Source organism: Orcinus orca, chromosome 10 (genome assembly GCF_937001465.1).
Source record: "Orcinus orca chromosome 10, mOrcOrc1.1, whole genome shotgun sequence".
NCBI classification, from domain to species: Eukaryota; Metazoa; Chordata; class Mammalia; order Artiodactyla; family Delphinidae; genus Orcinus; species Orcinus orca.
In genome coordinates, this window is record NC_064568.1 from 26,971,769 (window position 1) to 26,990,962 (window position 19,194).

General features: G+C 45.6%; 1 protein-coding gene across 30 annotated transcripts in view; it reads left to right on the top strand.

Moving 5' to 3' along the window:
• The window catches only part of CADPS (calcium dependent secretion activator), a 783,217-nt gene that overhangs the window by 501,687 nt on the left and 262,336 nt on the right, over positions 1-19,194 (top strand). For all 30 annotated transcript variants that reach the window (XR_007479444.1, XM_049715275.1, XM_049715276.1 and 27 more), the window contains one exon: positions 14,049-14,129. Coding sequence is in view for 29 of the 30 variants with exons in the window: in XM_049715275.1 (XP_049571232.1) it covers positions 14,049-14,129 (81 nt within the window). In the remaining variant the exon portion in view is untranslated. The remainder of the gene's footprint in view (positions 1-14,048; positions 14,130-19,194) is intronic.

Consider the following 19,194-nt stretch of genomic DNA (forward strand, 5'->3'; position numbering starts at 1 on the left):
TGCGAGGGCTTTCTCTAGTTGTGGCAAGCAGGGACCATGCTTCATCGCAGTGTGGCGGGCCTCCCACTATCACGGCCTCTCTTGTTGCGGAGCACAGGCTCCAGACGCGCAGGCTCAGTAGTTGTGGCTCACGGGCCTAGTTGCTCCGCGGCATGTGGGATCTTCCCTGACCAGGGCTCAAACCCATGTCCCCTGCATTAGCAGGCAGATTCTCAACCACTGCGCCACCAGGGAAGCCCCTCACTCCTTTTTAATACTGCCTCTTCCTCTTGCCCACAGACGCCTTTAAAATAACTAATAAAAAATATATCTACTTAGTTATGGATTTGAGAGCAGGAACTAACTGTTCCTTTGACAGGTCTTAATCAAGGTGAAACACACCCTTTATAAATATTTTTGGCTTTGAACAATCATATCACCAAGGTAGACACACACTCTTCAGGGCAGGCAAAATGAGATAATGATATATGTGGGTAGACGTATGAATAGACCTAGTTTCTACCAGGAACTTGTATAATGATCAGCCTGGGACTAGAAATTAAGCATATCTTGTATTTGTGACATGCTACTCAAAGGAAAGAGAGATGCATGTGACAGTCCTCACATGCCCTGGAAATTATACTACTTCACCTCAATTTTAATTGACGGGCTCTACGATTGAGAGCTCTGGATGTTTCCTACTGCTTGAGATCTCTGTTATACAAGTGCACATACACACATGGGTGCACACACACACACTCAGCTGCATGCACATACATATTCACTAAATCCATAATTGCAGAAGCTGGAAAACTGGATTTCATTTTGACCTTGTGAATAACTTTTATACTGCATTATCGATGTTTGAAAATGAAGTTCACTTCCTCTTAAAATAGTGGGCATTTTTAGCAAAAGCATTTGATTTTATTAGCGTATAGAGGTATTTTAGGTATCATTAGATGTTTTCTGGATTTCCTGTTGAGTGCATTATCTTTGCCAGTTATAAATTGCTTTTCACTATGATTCAAAGCTTTTGAGGTATCAGAATGATTCAACAGCACAAAAAGTCATTTTCTTTCCTATCCTATTCATGTCAAAAATCTCTTGTGGCTCATTTTGAAGTGATCATGTTTCATCAAATCAGTTGCCTGAACAGAATTTCAGAAATTAGTAAAAACTAAATTCAAAATTAATAACAATAAAAATAATTTACATTTGTGTAATAGTTTACTAATTGGAGGGTAACCCTTCTTTTTTGGTTTTGAAAAAATCATGGAGGTTATCCCCACTGAGTGTTGTGACAGCAAGCTGCTTAAAAGCTTACACTCTGGATTCAGACAGAACTGAATTCATATCCCAGTTCTCCCACTTCTTTGAGATGTTACTGTGATCCCTCTGAGCCTCAGTTTTCTCATCTGTAAAGTGGTGTTGACTGTAAGAGTGATAGTAATAATCTCAAGGATTAAACATGACAATGAATGAAAATTCGGTACGATGCCAGGCCGTAGTATATACTCAATATTCAATGTACATTGGCTCTCATGTGGACCATAAACTCATAGAAGACTAGTTCTATGTTTGTTCTACTTTCACATCTCATAGTACAATGCTTGATATAAGACAGGTGTTTAATGAATATTTTTTATATGGTGAGTTGAGTATTAATACTCCCAGTTTCCAGATGAGGAAGCTGTGCTCCCAGGGCTTAATTGGTTCAGACCTCTGTTACTGACACCCCCTTAGTCAGTTATTCTGTCCCTTAACAATTTCAGTTATACATTCAACAAGGATTCAGTAAGTTTAAACTATGTGCATTCAGATTTCTATTTAGGTCATGATTTGAGCACCTATTAAGTGTCAGACACCACACTAAGTGCTTCAATAAACTTGTCTCATTAATTCATCAAAACTACCCTGCCAAGTGGACATTATTATCTCCATCTCAAAGTTAATTCTGCAAATACTTCTTACACACCTACCATGCATCAGTCTCTGGAGATTTTATAGTGAACTGGACAGACATGGTCCCTGTCATCAAGGCATTTATCGTCTTTCAGAGAACAGGAACTGGAGCAAATAATCACATGTAATGAGAGTGATAAAAGAGGAGGTTCAAGATGTTGTCGGGACTTTGAGGAAGTGACCTTGGCTGGGGCCAAGAAGAATCCTAAGGAAGCAACGTTGAGGCTGCTGGAAGTTGGGTTAATGAGTAAGTGTCAGTGGGATGAAGTTGGCAGAGGAAGGCAGTGCAGGAGCATTGGCCTGGGGGCACAAACAAATATGTCATGTTTGGGAACCTAGAAGCATCACAGGATGGCCTGGGTCGGGAGGGTAAGACAAAGCATTGGGAGAAAAGGCTGGAAAGCTGTGCAAAGCCAGATGGCAATGCTCCCTGAGGTTTCTTTTTTTAATTTTTATTTTATATTGGAGTATAGTTGATTAACAATGTTGTGTTAGTTTTAGGTATACAGCAAAGTGATTCAGTTATACATATACAGGTATCTATTTTTTTTTTGAATTCTTCTCCCATGTAGGTTATTACAGAATATTGAGCACAGTTCCCTGTGCTATACAGTAGGTCCTTGATGGTTCTATTTAAAAAATAGTAATGAGTATATGTCAATCCCCAAATCCCAATTTATACCCCCCCACACGTTTCCCCTTTGGTAACCATAAATCTGTTTTCTAAGTCTGTGAGTCTATTTCTGTTTTGTAAGTAAGTTCATTTGTATTATTTTTTTTTTAGATTCTGCATATAAGCGATATCATATGATATTTGTCTTCGTCTGACTTACTTCACTTAGTATGATAATCTCCAGGTCCATCCACGTTGCTGCAAATGGCATTATTTCCTTCTTTTTAATGGCTGAGTAATAATCCATTGCATAAATGTACCATATGTTCTTTATCCATTCATCTGTCAGTGGACATTTAAGTTGCTTCCATGTCTTGGCTATTGTAAACAGTGCTGCAGGAACATTGGAGTGCAGGTATCCTTTTGAACCGTGGTTTCCTCTGGATATATGCCCAGGAGTGGGATTGCTGGATCATACGGTAGCTCTATTTTAGTTTCTTAAGGAACCTCCATACTGTTCTCCATAGTGGCTATACTAATATACATTCCCACCAACAGTGTAGGAGGGCTCCCTTTTCTGTACATCCTCTCCAGCATTTATTGTTTGTAGACTTTTTGACTGGTATGAGGTGATACCTCATTGTAGTTTTGATTTGCATTTCTCTACTTATTAGCAATGTTGAGCATCTTTTCACATGCCTCTTGGCCATCTGTATGTCTTCTTTGGAGAAATGTCTATTTAGGTCTTCTGCCCATTTTTTGATTGGATTGTGTTTTTTTGTTGTTGTTTTTCATATTGAGCTGCATGAGCTGTTTGTAGATTTTGGAGATTAATCCCTTGTCAGTCACATCATTTGCATATATTTTCTCCCATTCTATGTGTTGTCTTTTCGTTTTGTTTATAGTTTCCTTTGCTGTGCAGAAGCTTTTGAGTTTGATTATGTCCTATTTGTTTATTTTTGTTATTTCTATTACTCTAGGAGACTGATTGAAAAAAATATTGCTGCAGTTTATGTCAGAGTGTTCTTCCTATGCTTTCCTCTAAGAGTTTTATAGTATCAGGTCTTACATTTAGGTCTTTAATCCATTTTGAGTTTATTTTTGTGTATGGTGTTAAAGAATGTTCTTATTTCATTCTTTTACATGTAGCTGTCCAGTTTTCCCAGCACCACTTACTGAAGAGACTGTCTTTTCTCCATTTATAGTCTTGCCTCCTTTGTCATAGATTAACTGACCATAGTTGTGTGGGTTTATTTCTGGGCTTTGTATTCTGTTCTATTGATCTGTATTTCTGTGTTTGTGTCAGTACCATACTGTTTTGATGACTGTAGCTTTGTAGTATAGTCTGCTTTGATAATGATCTGGGACTCCTGTTGCCAAGGAAAATGGAACATTATTGTACGGTCTTAAGCAGGATAGTAACGTGAGCATATGCACATTCCAGAAAGATGAGCAGAGTGCACTGCAGAGCATGGATTCTGTCCTTGCACTCAGAGTGTGGTTCTCAGCATCAGCATCACCCAGGAAGGGCAGATTCTTGGTTCTCACCCCAGACCTACTGAATCAAAACTCTCCAGGGATGAGGCCCACAACTCTGTGTTTTAACAAGTTCTCTGGTCGAGTCTCACTATAGTTTGAGAACCACTGACTTTTGGTAAAGGTTCTCAATCTTCACTGCACATTGGAATCACCTGAACAGTTAAAACAAACAAAAACTGACGCCTGGGCCCCAACCCAAATGTCTGATTTAGTTGGTCTGGATGCAGTCTGGGTATCAGGTTTGTCTTTCATGTACCCTAGATCATTCTAATGTACAGCCAGGTTGAGAACTGCTGTGTCAGAGAGGATGCCGGTAAACGGGTCAGCGCTTCACCATGGAGACAGTGGTGGCCTCCCCTAGGGAAGTGGATAAACAAAATAGATGGATTCAAGAGATATTGAAGATGTGACTTCATAGTTAAGAAGGAATAAATCAGCCGAGTCCCAAGCACAAAACCACCTGCTTCTTCCATGCCCTGAGCTTCAGCGGCCACACTCCCACCCTGAAAGACAGTGTCCGTTCTCTTCTCTGAGTGGCTTAAGGTTCTGTGTCTTCAGGATGGTGCAGGTGAATTGGACCATCTCCCAGCCCCAGCTGTGAAGACCATTAAGATGATCCGTAAAAGGCACAGCTGTGTCCTTCATGCTGGATAAAAACCATAGTCTGTGGCCTCAGTAGTACTAAATCATAGCCTTGACGGTTTGGCCCTACATCGTATTCGAGGCATCACGCTAAGTGCTTTACGAGTACTGTCTTCTTTTATTCTCATGACAAGCCTCTGCTGCTGGCATTGTTACTATTAGGACTCCCATTCTGCAGATGAAGCGGCAGACACAGGGAGTATATTGCTCAGTGTCACAGAGCTGGTAAATGGCAGAGCAAAGATTTGAGCCCAGGTCTGTTTCTAGTTCCCTAGGTTCCTGACCATTGTGCCCTGCAGCTGTTCTGGCAGGAAGGGAAATCGGAAACATGTGACACAGAGGAGGTTGAGATCCTAGACTGGCCAGTGCTGCCTACAAGAGCAAGTTGATACATGGCCAGAGCAATCAAGGAGGGCTTCCCTAAAGAAAGCATGTCTGAAACCAGACCATACCCAGATGGTGTGTCAGATTTGAAATGGTGGAAAGCAGAGGGGAGGTCATTGCAGGACTGGGGTGGGGATGGGGGAAGGCTGGTTGAGCACTGCAGGATCATAAAGGAATGGATTGGTTTTCCATCCAGAGTATTTTTATATATTTATTTGCTGCTCACTCCGAGAGTTACTGCATTTGGAGCTCTTGGGTTATATTTACTGCATTGCCAGAAGCCAGTGAAGACATAAATGGGTGACTCGGGTGCAGAGGATGTTCTCATTGGCTGGCAAACTCTGGGAGCTAAACCTTGCCTTATGCAATCAAGGAGAAGTGCATTCTTCAGAATGGAGACTTTGACCCATTCAGGGTCTTCTCTTGGAGAGGAAATAAGGCATGGTAAAGAAAGGCACTAGTGATCTTATTTTAACTCGTCCACAAATGGGGTGGTATCTCCTTGGTTGAGTTTTAGAAGAACAATATAATTGTGTGTGCACAGGACATCAAACTCCACAAATAACCTTGGAAAAGAGCCCCAGTGAAGACTTACATCAGAGGCATGGCTGCAGATTTCATCAGATTCATCCCCAGTGATAATAATAGAAGTAATAGTAAACCTACAATATGTCGAACCCCTAGAGTGTGGAAATGTCTGTTACGATTATCATTACAGTAGTCCTCTGAGGGTATTATTTTAGAGCTCCAGGTATAGATGCTCAGAGAGGTAGAGTTCCCTGGCCCTGGTCACACAGTGAGTATGTGACAAAGGTGGGGTTTGATCTTAAGGTTTTCTGATTCTAAAATCAATGCTCTGTTTTCTCAGGATTGTCCCCTCTGTGCAGATTCACCTATCTCTGAAACTACCGACAAACTACTTCATCTTTTTTTTTTTTTTTTTTTTTTTTTGCGGTACGCGGACCTCTCACTGTTGCGGCCTCTCCCGTTGCGGAGCACAGGCTCCGGACGCGCAGGCTCAGCGGCCATGGCTCACGGGCCCAGCCGCTCCGTGGCATGTGGGATCTTCCCGGACCGGGGCACGAACCCGTGTCCCTTGCATTGGCAGGTGGACTCTCAACCACTGCGCCACCAGGGAAGCCCTACTTCATCTTTTGAAGCATGGTTTCCTACCTGAAAGCTGGGGAAAACTGTTCTGCCACTTGAAGTGTTATTAGAATCAGAATTTGTGTGAGGGTGAAGAATTTGTGCTGCGGAATGCCACGTGCTAATAGCTGCTAAGATTTACAGAAAGTGACTGCATGCCAGGCACCCTGCTAAGCATCATACACATACCGTCTCATTTAACCTCTTATCAATCCTACAAGGGAGGTATTCTCATTATTATTCCCGCTGTAGAGTTAAGGGAGTTGAAAAAATTAAAAGTGAAGACGTGGAGAGACCTAATAACTTGTTCAATGTTGCTCGGCTTCAGAGTGGAAAGGCAACAACTGATCCTAGACAAGAGAGGTCTGACGCTATTCTACAGCCTCCACCTTAGAGGTGGACAAAGGAGAGACAGGCTGTAAGAGATGGCAGGACAGGAGTTGGGAAGTGGCAGCCAGGCACTGAATGCAATAACGTAGCCAACATCCAAAGTTCAGTGCCTTCTTGAGGCTGGAGCTCGGGCACCCATATCCCCTGATTGGGAACTGACACTGTCGCAGCTGTAACTTTCCAGACTGCAGTGCACCAGGAAGGCACCATTGGCTGGAGCAGTTTGTGTCTGAAGGAGGATAAAAAACACAGGGCTTTGGAGGAAAGGGGGGCCGTGCCACTGATGAGAGTGCCGTATGGGAGGCGCCTCTACCCTCCTCCGCAGTCGCGCCTCCTGCTCAGACACGAATCCGTGGGCACCGAGGGACCAGGCTGGGAAGTAGAGGGGAAACAAGGGGAACAGATGGAGCTCAACCCAGGTCGGCAGGTGGCTTGCACCGCAGCTGCTGACAGGCCCACCTGCCTCAGTCCCCCACAGTCTGGAATTAAGGATGCTTTATCAGTGATGTGACTGGTTATAGGCCAGCCAAGTTCAGTCTTTACCTATTTCTGCAGAAACTGGCACTTCCCAGGATGCAGCTGCTAAGCAGCAAGACATAGCATAGAAGTGAGCAGGTTGGGAACATGGTCCCAGCTCTCTCACTGATGATGGTGTTACTGTGGGTGGGCCGCTTTCCTTCTGGGTCACAGTTAATTGACTCAGTCCTTCAGTTGGCCATGCAGTCATCAGAGCCCACTCTGTATTTGGTGCTAGGCTAGGTGCCGGGGATGCAGAGGTGAGCGAAATCACATGCACCTGTCCTCACAGAGCTTACAGTCTGGTAGGTAGACATCACACAATCACATGAGTGGATGTAAAATTAAAATTGCAATAAACGCTAATAAAGGAGAGGTGCACAGTGCCAGGAGAACATATGACAGGAGAAACGCGCCGAGTCTGGAGGGGTCAGAAAAGACTTTGCTGTAAAGCTGAAGGATGAAGGAGGTTAGGGTTAGGGTTACCAGCCAATGGGGGAGACAAGGGAGAGTGTTCCAGGTGTGGGGGACAGGGTGTGCTAAGATCTGGCAGCAGGAGAAAGCAAACCCTTCCAGAAGCCCCAGTGGGGACCCTGTGCAGCGGACTGAGTGGGGAGGTGGTGTCTGACAGGCCACAGAGCTCAGCAGGGCCTCCACCCCAACTTGAGGTCACTGCGGCACCTTTAAATCTCCTTCCAGCCACAGTCCTGGATCATGTCAGTATAGTCCTGAGGCTGAGCTTGGTCCATTTGCTTTGAGGCCGAGGCCTAGAGACTTGTTCAGAAATCAGAACAGTTACTCAAACAATGCATCAAGTAACCTGCCTGTTTATTTCAATTTTCTGCATATTTGAATCACGTCCTCTCTTTGCTTGATCGCAGGCTACCTGGTGGTAGAAACAGTGATGACTTTGGATGGGTCCAGAGTTGGACTCGCCTCCCCAGCATCATAATGTGTAAGCCCCAGAGAACTGAGGCATCCCTAGGGAAAGCCGGTACCCAGGCACACTGTCAAGGCCCAGGGCTTTGGGGTTAATGACGAGGCTGCATGCCTGGGCCCTGAGATGATATCTCCATCACCCCAGAGGTCAGACAGGGTGTTCCCGGATGGGCATTCCCTTTTCACCGAGATACAGACTTATTTACTTAGTGGGGTTGCTTCCTACCTGCCTCTATCTCTCCCTCCAAAATTCTGTCCGTGGACATGAGAGAAATGAAGCACATGAGAGAATTGCCTCGGTGAGCTTAGCCCAAAGTATGCCGGGGTGTTCAAACGTATTACCCACGTGTTCAGAGAAGTTTGGGAAATATGGGCCCACACAAGCTTGCCTTTGTGTAGCATTTCCCACTAATGTGTCTTGTGGCTTCTCCAGGAAGGGGAGAGAGGGAGATTTTATTTGGCCACAGAACCCTTTCTCATAGAGGATCTGCGGGACCAGGCTTCCCCAGAATATAACTTTGAGAAATGCTCGTCTAGGCTTTTCAGAGACTCCTGGAACATAATCACTTAGGGTTTCTCATTTATCACATGAAGGGGCTGTGGACAGAGAGGTCGTGACCTTGGCCCAAGATCCGCCAGCTAAGGGTAAATCGTGACCAGCACACAGGCACCTCCCGTCCACGCCAGGGCTCCCCTGGTTTCTTTCATAAATCTCAAAGGGCAGGAAGGGGAGTGAACATCTGATGAGCGCCCACCCTCAAAAGGGATCATTCTAGAAACTCGTTGCTAAGCTATAGGACCTGCTATGTGCCAGCGCCACGCTAGGTGCTGTGCATACATGATCACCCCACTCCATCCTTCTGTCAACACACTGAGGTAGGTCTCTTATGTTCTCCCCCGTTTTACAGACAAGAAAGCTGAGGCTTAGAGAGGTTCAGCCACCTGTGTGATCCCTTTGAGTAAGGAAATTGCAGAGCCGAGAGTTGGACCCAAGGAGGCCTGACTGCCTTTGAAACACATGGTCTCATTCAGTCCTCTCAGTAGCCATGCAAGATAAAAATGGTCCCCCCTCTACAGTCGAAGAAACCGGGGCTCAAAGAGGTTAAGAGACATAACAAGGTCCTGCATACCAGGTAGTGGGATAGCTGGCTGCAGACTCCCCCGGACGGGGTCCTCCACCACGCGGTGCTCCTGCCAGGGCGAACGAGCCCGACGGCGATGCTGGTCTGGGTTCTCGTGTCTGCACTGACCGAAGGGACACAGCTGTGAGTGGAGAGAATCCCAGACCTCGGGATGGGCTTGAACCTGTGGCTTAGGTGGTACCTGTCTGCACTTACCCAGCACCGAGCTGAGTTCTCCATCACTTTAAAAGAAGAGCCCAAGGAAATAGTTCCCTTTGCTTGGCTGGCGAATCAAAACAACCACAGTACCTCTGTTTGACCTCCACTAGTAGGAAGATTATTTGGCTAATTAGGTGAAAAGCCTTCTTGCACACGTACATATTTTAACCCTAACGAGCTGTCCCCGGGAAAGTTTGCCCTTGGCCTGGTTCGCCTGGGGATCTTTCCTTTCCTCAGTGGAAAAGACCAATGAGGTAAACAGAACCTCGTTTCCATGGAAGCTCACTCTCTGGCCTTTTCTTTCCAGCAGTTGAAAGGTAATTACTTGATTTCTCTTTATTTGGGGGGGTTTCATAGAGCGGGGCTGTCAAGGCTTTTGATGGAGGATGGCCTTCTCTCTCACACCAGGCTATTTTAGGGAGCTTCAGTTGCATTTCTGTTTCCATCTTCCCTTCAGCTCATTAGCTCTCAGGCAGCAGCGCCCTCCTTCTGGTCACTCCTGCTAATTAAAGTCTAATGGAGCAAAGGACTTGACTCTGGAGAAAGTAGGATACACTGAGAAGCCAAAGAAATTCATCCAGAGATGGAAGCCCCCATCACCTTCCTCTCCGGACACAGACTATCACACCAAGACCCCGCATCCACACCAGGGAGGGACACTAGCCCATCTGGCACTTTCTCACCTGAATCTCTGATGCCCCATTGTGGACCGCGTCAGAAATACAGCCAGCGTGGGCTGTTCTAATAACGCAAACAACAGCCACTGTTTCCTGAGGGTTTGCTGAATGCCAGGCACTGGGCTGAAAGCTTTATATCTGTGGTCTCAGTGAATCCTCATGACAGCCTTGGGGTAGACTTATTATACTGATTAATCAGATGAGGAGGCCTGAGCACAGAGAGGTTAAGTAACTTGCCCAAGGTCACACAGCTACTAAGTGGCAAAGCCAGATTAAGAACATACCCATTACTGTTATTTCTTAGGGAGGGCTCTTGCACTGCAACAGCCTCCCCGGAAGAAACCAGTCATGATAGGAAATGGACGGTAGACATTTCTCTGCCCCCGCGTGGCGACTCTTTGTATTAAAATGAACCACGTAGGAGTGTGGAGTTAGTTGTCAGGGCCAATTAGAAAACCAAAACAATACACTAAAGAAGAAAGTCAACATAAAGCAGAACAGAAGAGTTCCAGTCTGAGGCAGAGCCAACTCCCATTTCAAATGGCTCATGCCACTTTACCACATTCCTGAACCTTATAGAGACTTGGTGTCCTCGTCTGTCAAATGGGAATAATAGCGGTACATACCTCATAAAGTTGTTTTACTTGGGAATTTCTCAAACTGCTCTGTGAAATACTTGTTTTCAGTGAAAAAATTGTGTCAAAGACAAAGTTAAACACAGTTAAACAAGATGATTTACTCTAGAATTTCTTTGAATCTTAATTATGCTAATACGTATTATAAATTTTCAGGAAGGAGCAGTGTCTCTTGACCCCAGAATCCTTTTCCTGGGAGAATGCACGTTAACATCTATTTCTTGGGACCCCTTACAGAAGGCTTTAATATAGGTCATACAGTCCCTGGTCTTGAAATAGGCACCAATAAATGCTAATCCCCTCTGTTTTGTGCCCAGATTATTCAAATAGCCATACCTGTTCTTGTTAGATTTAAGTTCCATGGAGGCAGGAACTGGGTCTGTCTTGTTCCTTTCTGTATTCCAGTATCATGCATAGCAAGACATTCCATAAAAATTTGATGAGTGAATAAATGAACCAATGAATGAAGCTTTGTGTAGACCTAGACTGCTCATCTTCACTGCTGGCATCCTCTGCTGTTTCTAATTGTATTTGGTGAGGCCAGTGGGAGAATTCAGACACCTCTGAGAAATTTCATAATGGGAATGGTTCTGTTGGGTTGTTTTTTCTTTTCACTTTTAACCTCGAGCATCGTATCTTCTGACAGAACCCCCCAACTTTAGCCCCTAACCGAATCATTTTGCTTCTTCTCAGTGAAGTAGTCAGATGTTTTCTTTGCATATGTATTTTGAACAGGATATTTCTGAGTGTTCCCAGTGGGTTTGCACCTGGGTATGAAGAAGTCTTGGGCTTCCAAGGGAATAGAATAAAAACAGTTCATTGGAGCTTAAAACCAGCACGGAGGATACCATGTTTCCCACGTGTGCCTATTGCAAGTGGTGATGGAGGGACCTCTGGTTAGTGGTGTGACCGCTCTCCAGTGGTTCTCTTGATTTATTTAGAACAGGATTTCCAACTCATGTTCTCTGGGCGTTATGCAAAAAATAAAAATTTAAGTTAAAAGTTGAGTTGGTCAAAATCTGACAGATTTCCTTACTGCTGAGCTTCTCAGAGATTTTGTGCATTTCGACACAGCATTTTACAAACTTATCTAGCCATTCTTTTTTTTTTTTTTTTTTTTTTGCGGTACGCAGGCCTCTCACTGTTGTGGCCTCTCCCGTTGCGGAGCACAGGCTCCGGACGCGCAGGCTCAGCGGCCATGGCTCACGGGCCCAGCCGCTCCGCGGCATGTGGGATCTTCCCGGACCGGGGCACGAACCCGTGTCCCCTGCGCCGGCAGGCGGACCCCCAACCACTGTGCCAGCAGGGAAACCCTCTAGCCCTTCTGGATCCTTTCTTCTGGAGTCTGTAATAAGGGTGTTGTTCAGCAGAACACCCGTTTGGAAATGCTACTTTAGAATATATGACCAAAAGTAACAATCCCATCTTTATGATCTAGAAAACAGTCCTGCTTATCAAAACTGTGGGAAAAAGAAGATAAGGCAACTCCTGAATTGAACAGGGTGATAAAAATGCAGCGCATAAAGCCAGATAGATTTTTATGTTTTGTATAACAAACCCAAGAAGACTATTCATGATGCTTCAAAACCATGACCATAAATTGTCCAGTGTTCTTATTTACATCATATTAGAAATAACTTGTTTTCTATACCATTTCATAGCATAGATTAGATTCTTTTTTAAGCATGAAGCTGGGTTTTCATTTTCAAATATCTGAATAAAATTCCATACTTTTCAGATTTCTGAATAAAAATGGCTTTTAAGAGAAAGGGACTTAGAAAACTCACATATTTCTTTATCTACTTTTTGTTGTGAGTTAATCTGTTCTGAAAAGAAGAATAGAGTACATCCCATTTGAATGTCACTGTTCCCTACTTATTAAACTTTTCTGTGAATAAAATAATTTATCAGGTACTGAACAAAGCAGACTCAATTACAGCTTGACGTATAACGCTAGGCTTGCTTGGAAGTAAAGAGAGCACTTCAGTTCCTAGAGCAGAGATCAGTAACTATGGCCCGCCACCTGTTGTGCATAAAATTTTATTGGAACACAGCAGTGCTCATTCATTTACGTGTTGCCTGTGTCCATTTTCACATCTCATTGGAAGATGTGAGTCACTGCAACAGAGATCTTATGGCCCTCCAAGCCTAGAGTGTTAATTATATGGACCTTCGTAGAAATATTTGCCAATGTCTTTCATAGATTTATAGAAAGATGGGAGAGGGATGATGGAGATTACATAACCAACCCCTTCATTCTATGGATCGGAAAACTGACACTAGAGAAGTTAGCGAATTGTCTACCCATCAGAGAAGACAAAGATAGATTTCTTTTTTTTTTTTTTTTAAGCCAGATGTAAATTTAATGTAGATGTGACAAAAATCACCTGAGTGGGTAACTATCTAACTGCAAATTTCACAAGCAGATTACGGATGGCCTCCCGTTGAAGCATACTCTGTGTAGTTTCTAATGCATGCATTCAATTCGTTAGGAGAAGGAGGCTCGCACCTACTTCCACTTTACTGCTTAATTTTTTAAAGTAATTTTTGTTACAGTATAGTTGCTTTACAATGTTGTGTTAGTTTCTGCTGTACAGCAGAGTGAATCAGCTATACGTATATATATATCCCCTCCTTTTTGGATTTCCTTCCCATTTAGGTCACCACAGAGCATTGAGTAGAGGGAACTATGTGCTATACAGTAGCTTCTCATTAGTTATCTGTTTTATACCTAGTAGCGTATATAAGATATCAACACCAACTGAGAGGTAGCAGCCATCTGGAGTACTTGTTGAAAAGGTCTCAGGGCTCAGAGAGAAAGGATGCAATGATTAACTAATCATCCACGGTCCAGGGGTGGGAGAGCAGCAGGATATATGCCACGTAGGTGCCATGGATGCGGACTATGTCCGCTCGGTACGATACTAACAGTTATATTACCATCTCCTTCCTTGTACGTCTGCCCTGTAAACACTTCTTCGCTGGACCCCAAAACAGGAGAGCTGCGTCAGGCCCTCATTAGAAGCACTGCTGCCTAGAAGTTCAGAGGTGGTTCTTATTCAAGTGCATTTAGATGTCTTTCTTAGCAACAGCCTGCCTACCCCATCACATTCTCCTTAAAACGATTTAACTTGGGATTTCCCTCAAACTGGATTTGTGTGTCCCACGATTCTTACGTTTTAGTGGAATAGGTCTGTGGGGGCACAGAGTAGCTGGGTGTAAAGTCGTGAGTTCCTTGGCTTTTGTCACCCAAACTGAAAGTCTCCACATTTGTGCTTTTGTGCAGCTGGACAATCCAGATGAGCAAGCGGCCCAGATCCGACGAGAGCTGGACGGACGTCTCCAAATGGCAGACCAAATAGCCAGGGTAAGGAAACGCTGGGGACATGTGCTGGGGGACCGGGCCAGAGCCCCACACCGGAAGTGCACTGATCGTTAAGGGCCGTGGAAAGATAAAACTGAGAATTTTACCTTCTCAGGAAGAAGAGGATAATCACCTGGTCGGGTCCTCAACCCTTCTTTCTCAGGGCAAGTGTCCTAGACACAGCTCATGTATTTCCTATCCTCCAATCAATACTCAAACTCCAGCCTCACCTTTCTTCTGAGTCCCAGACTTACATTTCCATCTGTCTGTCGAGCATTTCCACGTGGCCGGTCCCCTGCATTTCAGGTTGGATGTGTTCCAAATCTTAACTGCCCGCCGAGTACACACACCTGCATAGACTCCTCACGTGGCCTCCACGCAGTTACCATGGATGAAACCTCCCAGTCACTGTCAATTTCTCCTTCCTCCCCAGAACACTCCACACTCCCGTCTGCCACCTGGCTTCTTGATTCTGCCTCCCAAATGTGGGCCAGATCCCTTTACTGGTTTCCGGCACCACTGCTAGTGCTTTGATTCAGGCCCCTCATCTTCCACGCCTGGATCTTACAATAGCCTCCTAGTGGGTATATCCCTGGCTTCACTCCCTCCCTGTGTCCTGTCCATCCTGCATGTAATCATCATTCGAAACCTCATATATGAACATCTCATAACAGAGCCTCCAAATCCTTCAATAGAACCCTCCAGTGTCCCCAGAACAAGATCTCAGTGCTTTAGAATGATACTCAAGGCTCTTAATCCACAGACCATATCCTTCTTTATTGGCCTCACCTCCCACAACTTTCCTACCAGAGCTCCCCATTCCAGCTCTACAGAATGTCTCCCTCTGAATATCCCAGGCCCTTTCCAACCTCAGTGCCTTTGTAGCCACTAGTGTTTCAATGTGGATTGACCTTTCTCCTCTCCTGCACTTAGCAAGCTCTCCTACTCAGCCTTCAGTCCTCAACTGAAAATCCCTTGTCTAAGAGCTGAGCTCATCCTGCCCACTTTGTGCTTTCTTCTTGCCACGTGTAAACCTTTATTATGACAGTTCACTGAATGGTGACTATTCATTTACATGTCTGAGTCTCCCAGTAGATGGGATTGCTCTAGGGTTGGGATGTCTCCCTGTTGAGGACTGGGAGCCTAAGCATTATCTCCTATTCTTTTTTTTTTTTTTTTGCGGTACGCGGGCCTCTCACTGTTGTGGCCTCTCCCGTTGCGGAGCACAGGCTCCGGACGCGCAGGCTCAGCGGCCATGGCTCACGGGCCCAGCCACTCCGTGGCATGTGGGATCTTCCCGGACCGGGGCACGAACCCGTGTCCCCTGCATCGGCAGGCGGACTCTCAACCACTGCGCCACCAGGGAAGCCCCTATCTCCTATTCTAACTGTTCTACCATTTGTGTTAACAGTAATTGTGCTAGTGGCATTTCTTCAGCACTGACTCTGTCAAGCATGTTACATGCTTTACATATGCCATCTCATTCCATCCTCCAAACAGTTCCATAGGGGCATTTGTTATTCTTGTTTTAGAGATGGGAAAATCTAGGCTGAACATGAGAGGTACTAGTTAAGAGGCTACAATGGACCCTTCACTCAAGTCTAAGTATCAGGACTGGGCTCACCCTACGTGCAAAATTTTAAAATGGGGGTCGGAGTGTGGGGGAGGATGAGCACAGGGTGGAGCTTGGTGTTCAGCCTTCCTCTCTATGGAAAGAAGCATCTCAGGATTTGTACCCGTGGAAAGGAATTCTACTGGAAGAGAAACCGAAGAGAGACTCCAGGAAGCAGGAAAATCCCCTTTCGTGCTCAAGCAGTTGCGTTGAAACGTTCTGCATCTTGTTCTTGGACACCTTCAAAGTTTATGGTCGGGTCGTCTGGTGGCTAAAAGTAGTATGTAGTTCTCTGGCTAAAGGTAGTGTAAAAGGCTCTTATGTTTGAAAATCCTGCTTAATGTGGGAGTAAACATCAATAAGGCTTCGGAATGTACTTCTCTAAATTCAGCACCTCCTCAGCAGATTATCCAGAAAATAGAGGTCATTTGGTTCATGCCCTGCCCTTAGGCAACTATTAGATCCCCAACTAATAAGTATTCGTGCCACTTAAAGAAAATTTTACACACACACACTTCAAAAACAAGCTCATGGCACCTTTATTTTAGTTGTCTTGTTTACTTTTAAGGCTTAACATGATAATTTTAGAAACTTGCGTAAGCTAATTTTAATTTTTAAAAGGCCATGGGTGAAAAACTGTTACATAGTGCGCCAAGTTGCTCATTTCTGAACAAAGATCAAAGAACTCTCGCGAGGAGCTTCAAGATGGCGGAAGAGTAAGACGCGGAGATCACCTGCCTCCCCACAAATACATCAGAAATACATCTACATGTGGAACAGCTCCTACAGAACACCTACTGAACGCTGGCAGAAGACCTCAGACCCCCCAACAGGCAAGAAACTCCCCACGTACCAGGGTAGGGCAAAAGAAAAAAGAAAAAACAGAGACGAAAGAATAGGGACGGGACCCGCACCAGAGGGAGGGAGCTGTGAAGGAGGAAAGGTTTCCACACACTAGGAAGCCCCTTCGCGGGCGGAGACTGCGGGTGGCGGAGGGGGAAGCTTCGGGGCCGCGGAGCAGAGCGCAGCAACAGGAGTGCGGAGGGCAAAGCGGAGAGATTCCCGCACAGAGGATGGGGGCCGACCGGCACTCACCAGCCCGAGAGGCTTGTCTGCTCCCCCGCCGGGGCGGGCGGGGCTGCGAGCTGAGGCTCGGGTTTCGGTAGGAGCGCAGGGAGAGGACTGGGGTTGGCAGCGTGAACACAGCCTGCAGGGGGTTGGTGCGCCACGGCTGGCCGGGAGGGAGTTCAGGGAAAAGTCTGGAGCTGCTGAAGAGGCAAGAGAGTTTTTCTTGCCTCTGTGTTTCCTGGCGCGCGAGGAGAGGGGATTCAGAGCGCCGCTTAAAGGAGCTCCAGGGACGGGCGCGAGCCGCGGCTAAAAGCGCGGACCCCAGAGACGGGCATGAGACGCTAAGGCTGCTGCTGCCGCCACCAAGAAGCCTCTGTGCGAGCACAGGTCACTATCCACACCCCCCTTCCGGGGAGCCTGTGCAGCCCGCCAGCGCCAGGGTCCCGGGATCCAGGGACAACTTCCCCGGGAGAACGCACGGTGTGCCTCAGACTGGTGCAACGTCACACCGGCCTCTGCCGCCGCAGACTCGCCCCGCACTCCATGCCCGTCCCTCCCCCCGGCCTGAGTGAGACAGAGACCCCGAATCAGCGGCTCCTTTAACCCAGTCCTGTCTGAGCAAAGAACAGACGCCCTCAGGAGACCTACATGCAGAAGCGGGGCCAGATCTAAAGCTGAACCCCAGGAGCTGTGTGAAGAAAGAAGAGAAAGGGAAATCTCTCCCAGCAGCCTCAGGAGCAGCGGATTAAAGCTCCACAATTAACTTGATGTACCCTGCATCTGTGGAATACATGAATAGACAACGAATCATCCCAAATTGAGGAGGTGGACTTTGGGAGCAACGATATATATATATTTTTCCCCTTTTTCTCTTTTTGTGAGTGTGTATGTGTATCCTTCTGTGTGTGATTTTGTCTGTATAGCTTTGCTTTTACCATTTGTCCTAGGTTCTGTCTGTCCTTTTTTTTCTTTATTACTTATTAAAAAATTTTTCTTAATAATTATTTTTTACTTTAATAAATTTATTTTATTTTATTTTTACTTTATTTTATTTTATCTTCTTCTTTCTTTCTTTCTTTCTTTCTTTTCCCCTTTTTATTCTGAGCCGTGTGGATGACAGGCTTTTGGTGCTCCAGCCAGGTGTCAGGGCTGTGCCTCTGAGGTGGGAGAGCCAAGTTCAGGACACTGGTCCACAAGAGACCTCCCAGCTCCGCGTTATATCAAACGGCAAAAATCTCCCAGAGATCTCCATCTCAACGCCAAAACCCAGCTCCACGCAACAGCCAGCAAGCTACAGTGCTGGACACCTTATGCCAAACAAATAGCAAGACAGGAACACAACCCCGTCCATCAGCAGAGAGGCTGCCTAAAATCATAATAAGGCCACAGACACCCCAAAACACACCACCAGACGTAGACCTGCCCACCGGAAAGACAAGATCCAGCCTCATCCACCAGAGCACAAGCACTAGTCCCCTCCATCAGGAAGCCTGCACAACCCACTAAACCAACCTTAGCCACAGGGGACAGACACCAAAAACAATGGGAATTATGAACCTGCAGTCTGCAAAAAGGAGACCCCAAACACAGTAAGTTAAGCAAAATGAGAAGACAGAGAAACACAGCAGATGAAGGAGCAAGGTAAAAAACTCACCAGACGAAACAAATGAAGAGGAAATAGGCAGTCTACCTGAAAAAGAATTCAGAGTAATGATAGTAAAGATGATCCAAAATCTTGGAAATACAATGAAGAAAATACAATAAACCATTAACAAGGACCTAGAAGAACCAAAGAGTAAACAAACAGTGATGAACAACACAGTAAATGAAATTAAAAATTCTCTAGAAGGGATCAACAGCAGAGTAACTGAGGCAGAAGAACAGATAAGTGACCTGGAAGATAAAATAGTGGAAATAACTACTGTAGAGCAGAATAAAGAAAAAAGAATGAAAAGAATTGAGGACAGCCTCAGAGACCTCTGGGACAACGTTAAATGCACCAGCATTCGAATTATAGAGGTCCCGGACGAAGAAGATCAAAAGAAAGGGACTGAGAAAATATTTGAAGAGATTATAGTTGAAAACTTCTCTAATATGGGAAAGGAAATAGTTAATGAAGTCCGGGAAGCACAGAGAGTCCCATACAGGATAAATCCAAGGAGAAACACACCAAGACACGTATTAATCAAACTATCAAAAATTAAATACAGGGGGGCTTCCCTGGTGGCGCAATGGTTGAGAGTCCGCCTGCTGATGCAGGGGACATGGGTTCATGCCCCCGTCCCAGAGGATCCCACATGCTGCGGAGTGGCTGGGCCCGTGAGCCATGGCCGCTGAGCCTGCGCGTCCGGAACAGGAGAGGTCACAACAGTGAGAGGCCCGCGTACT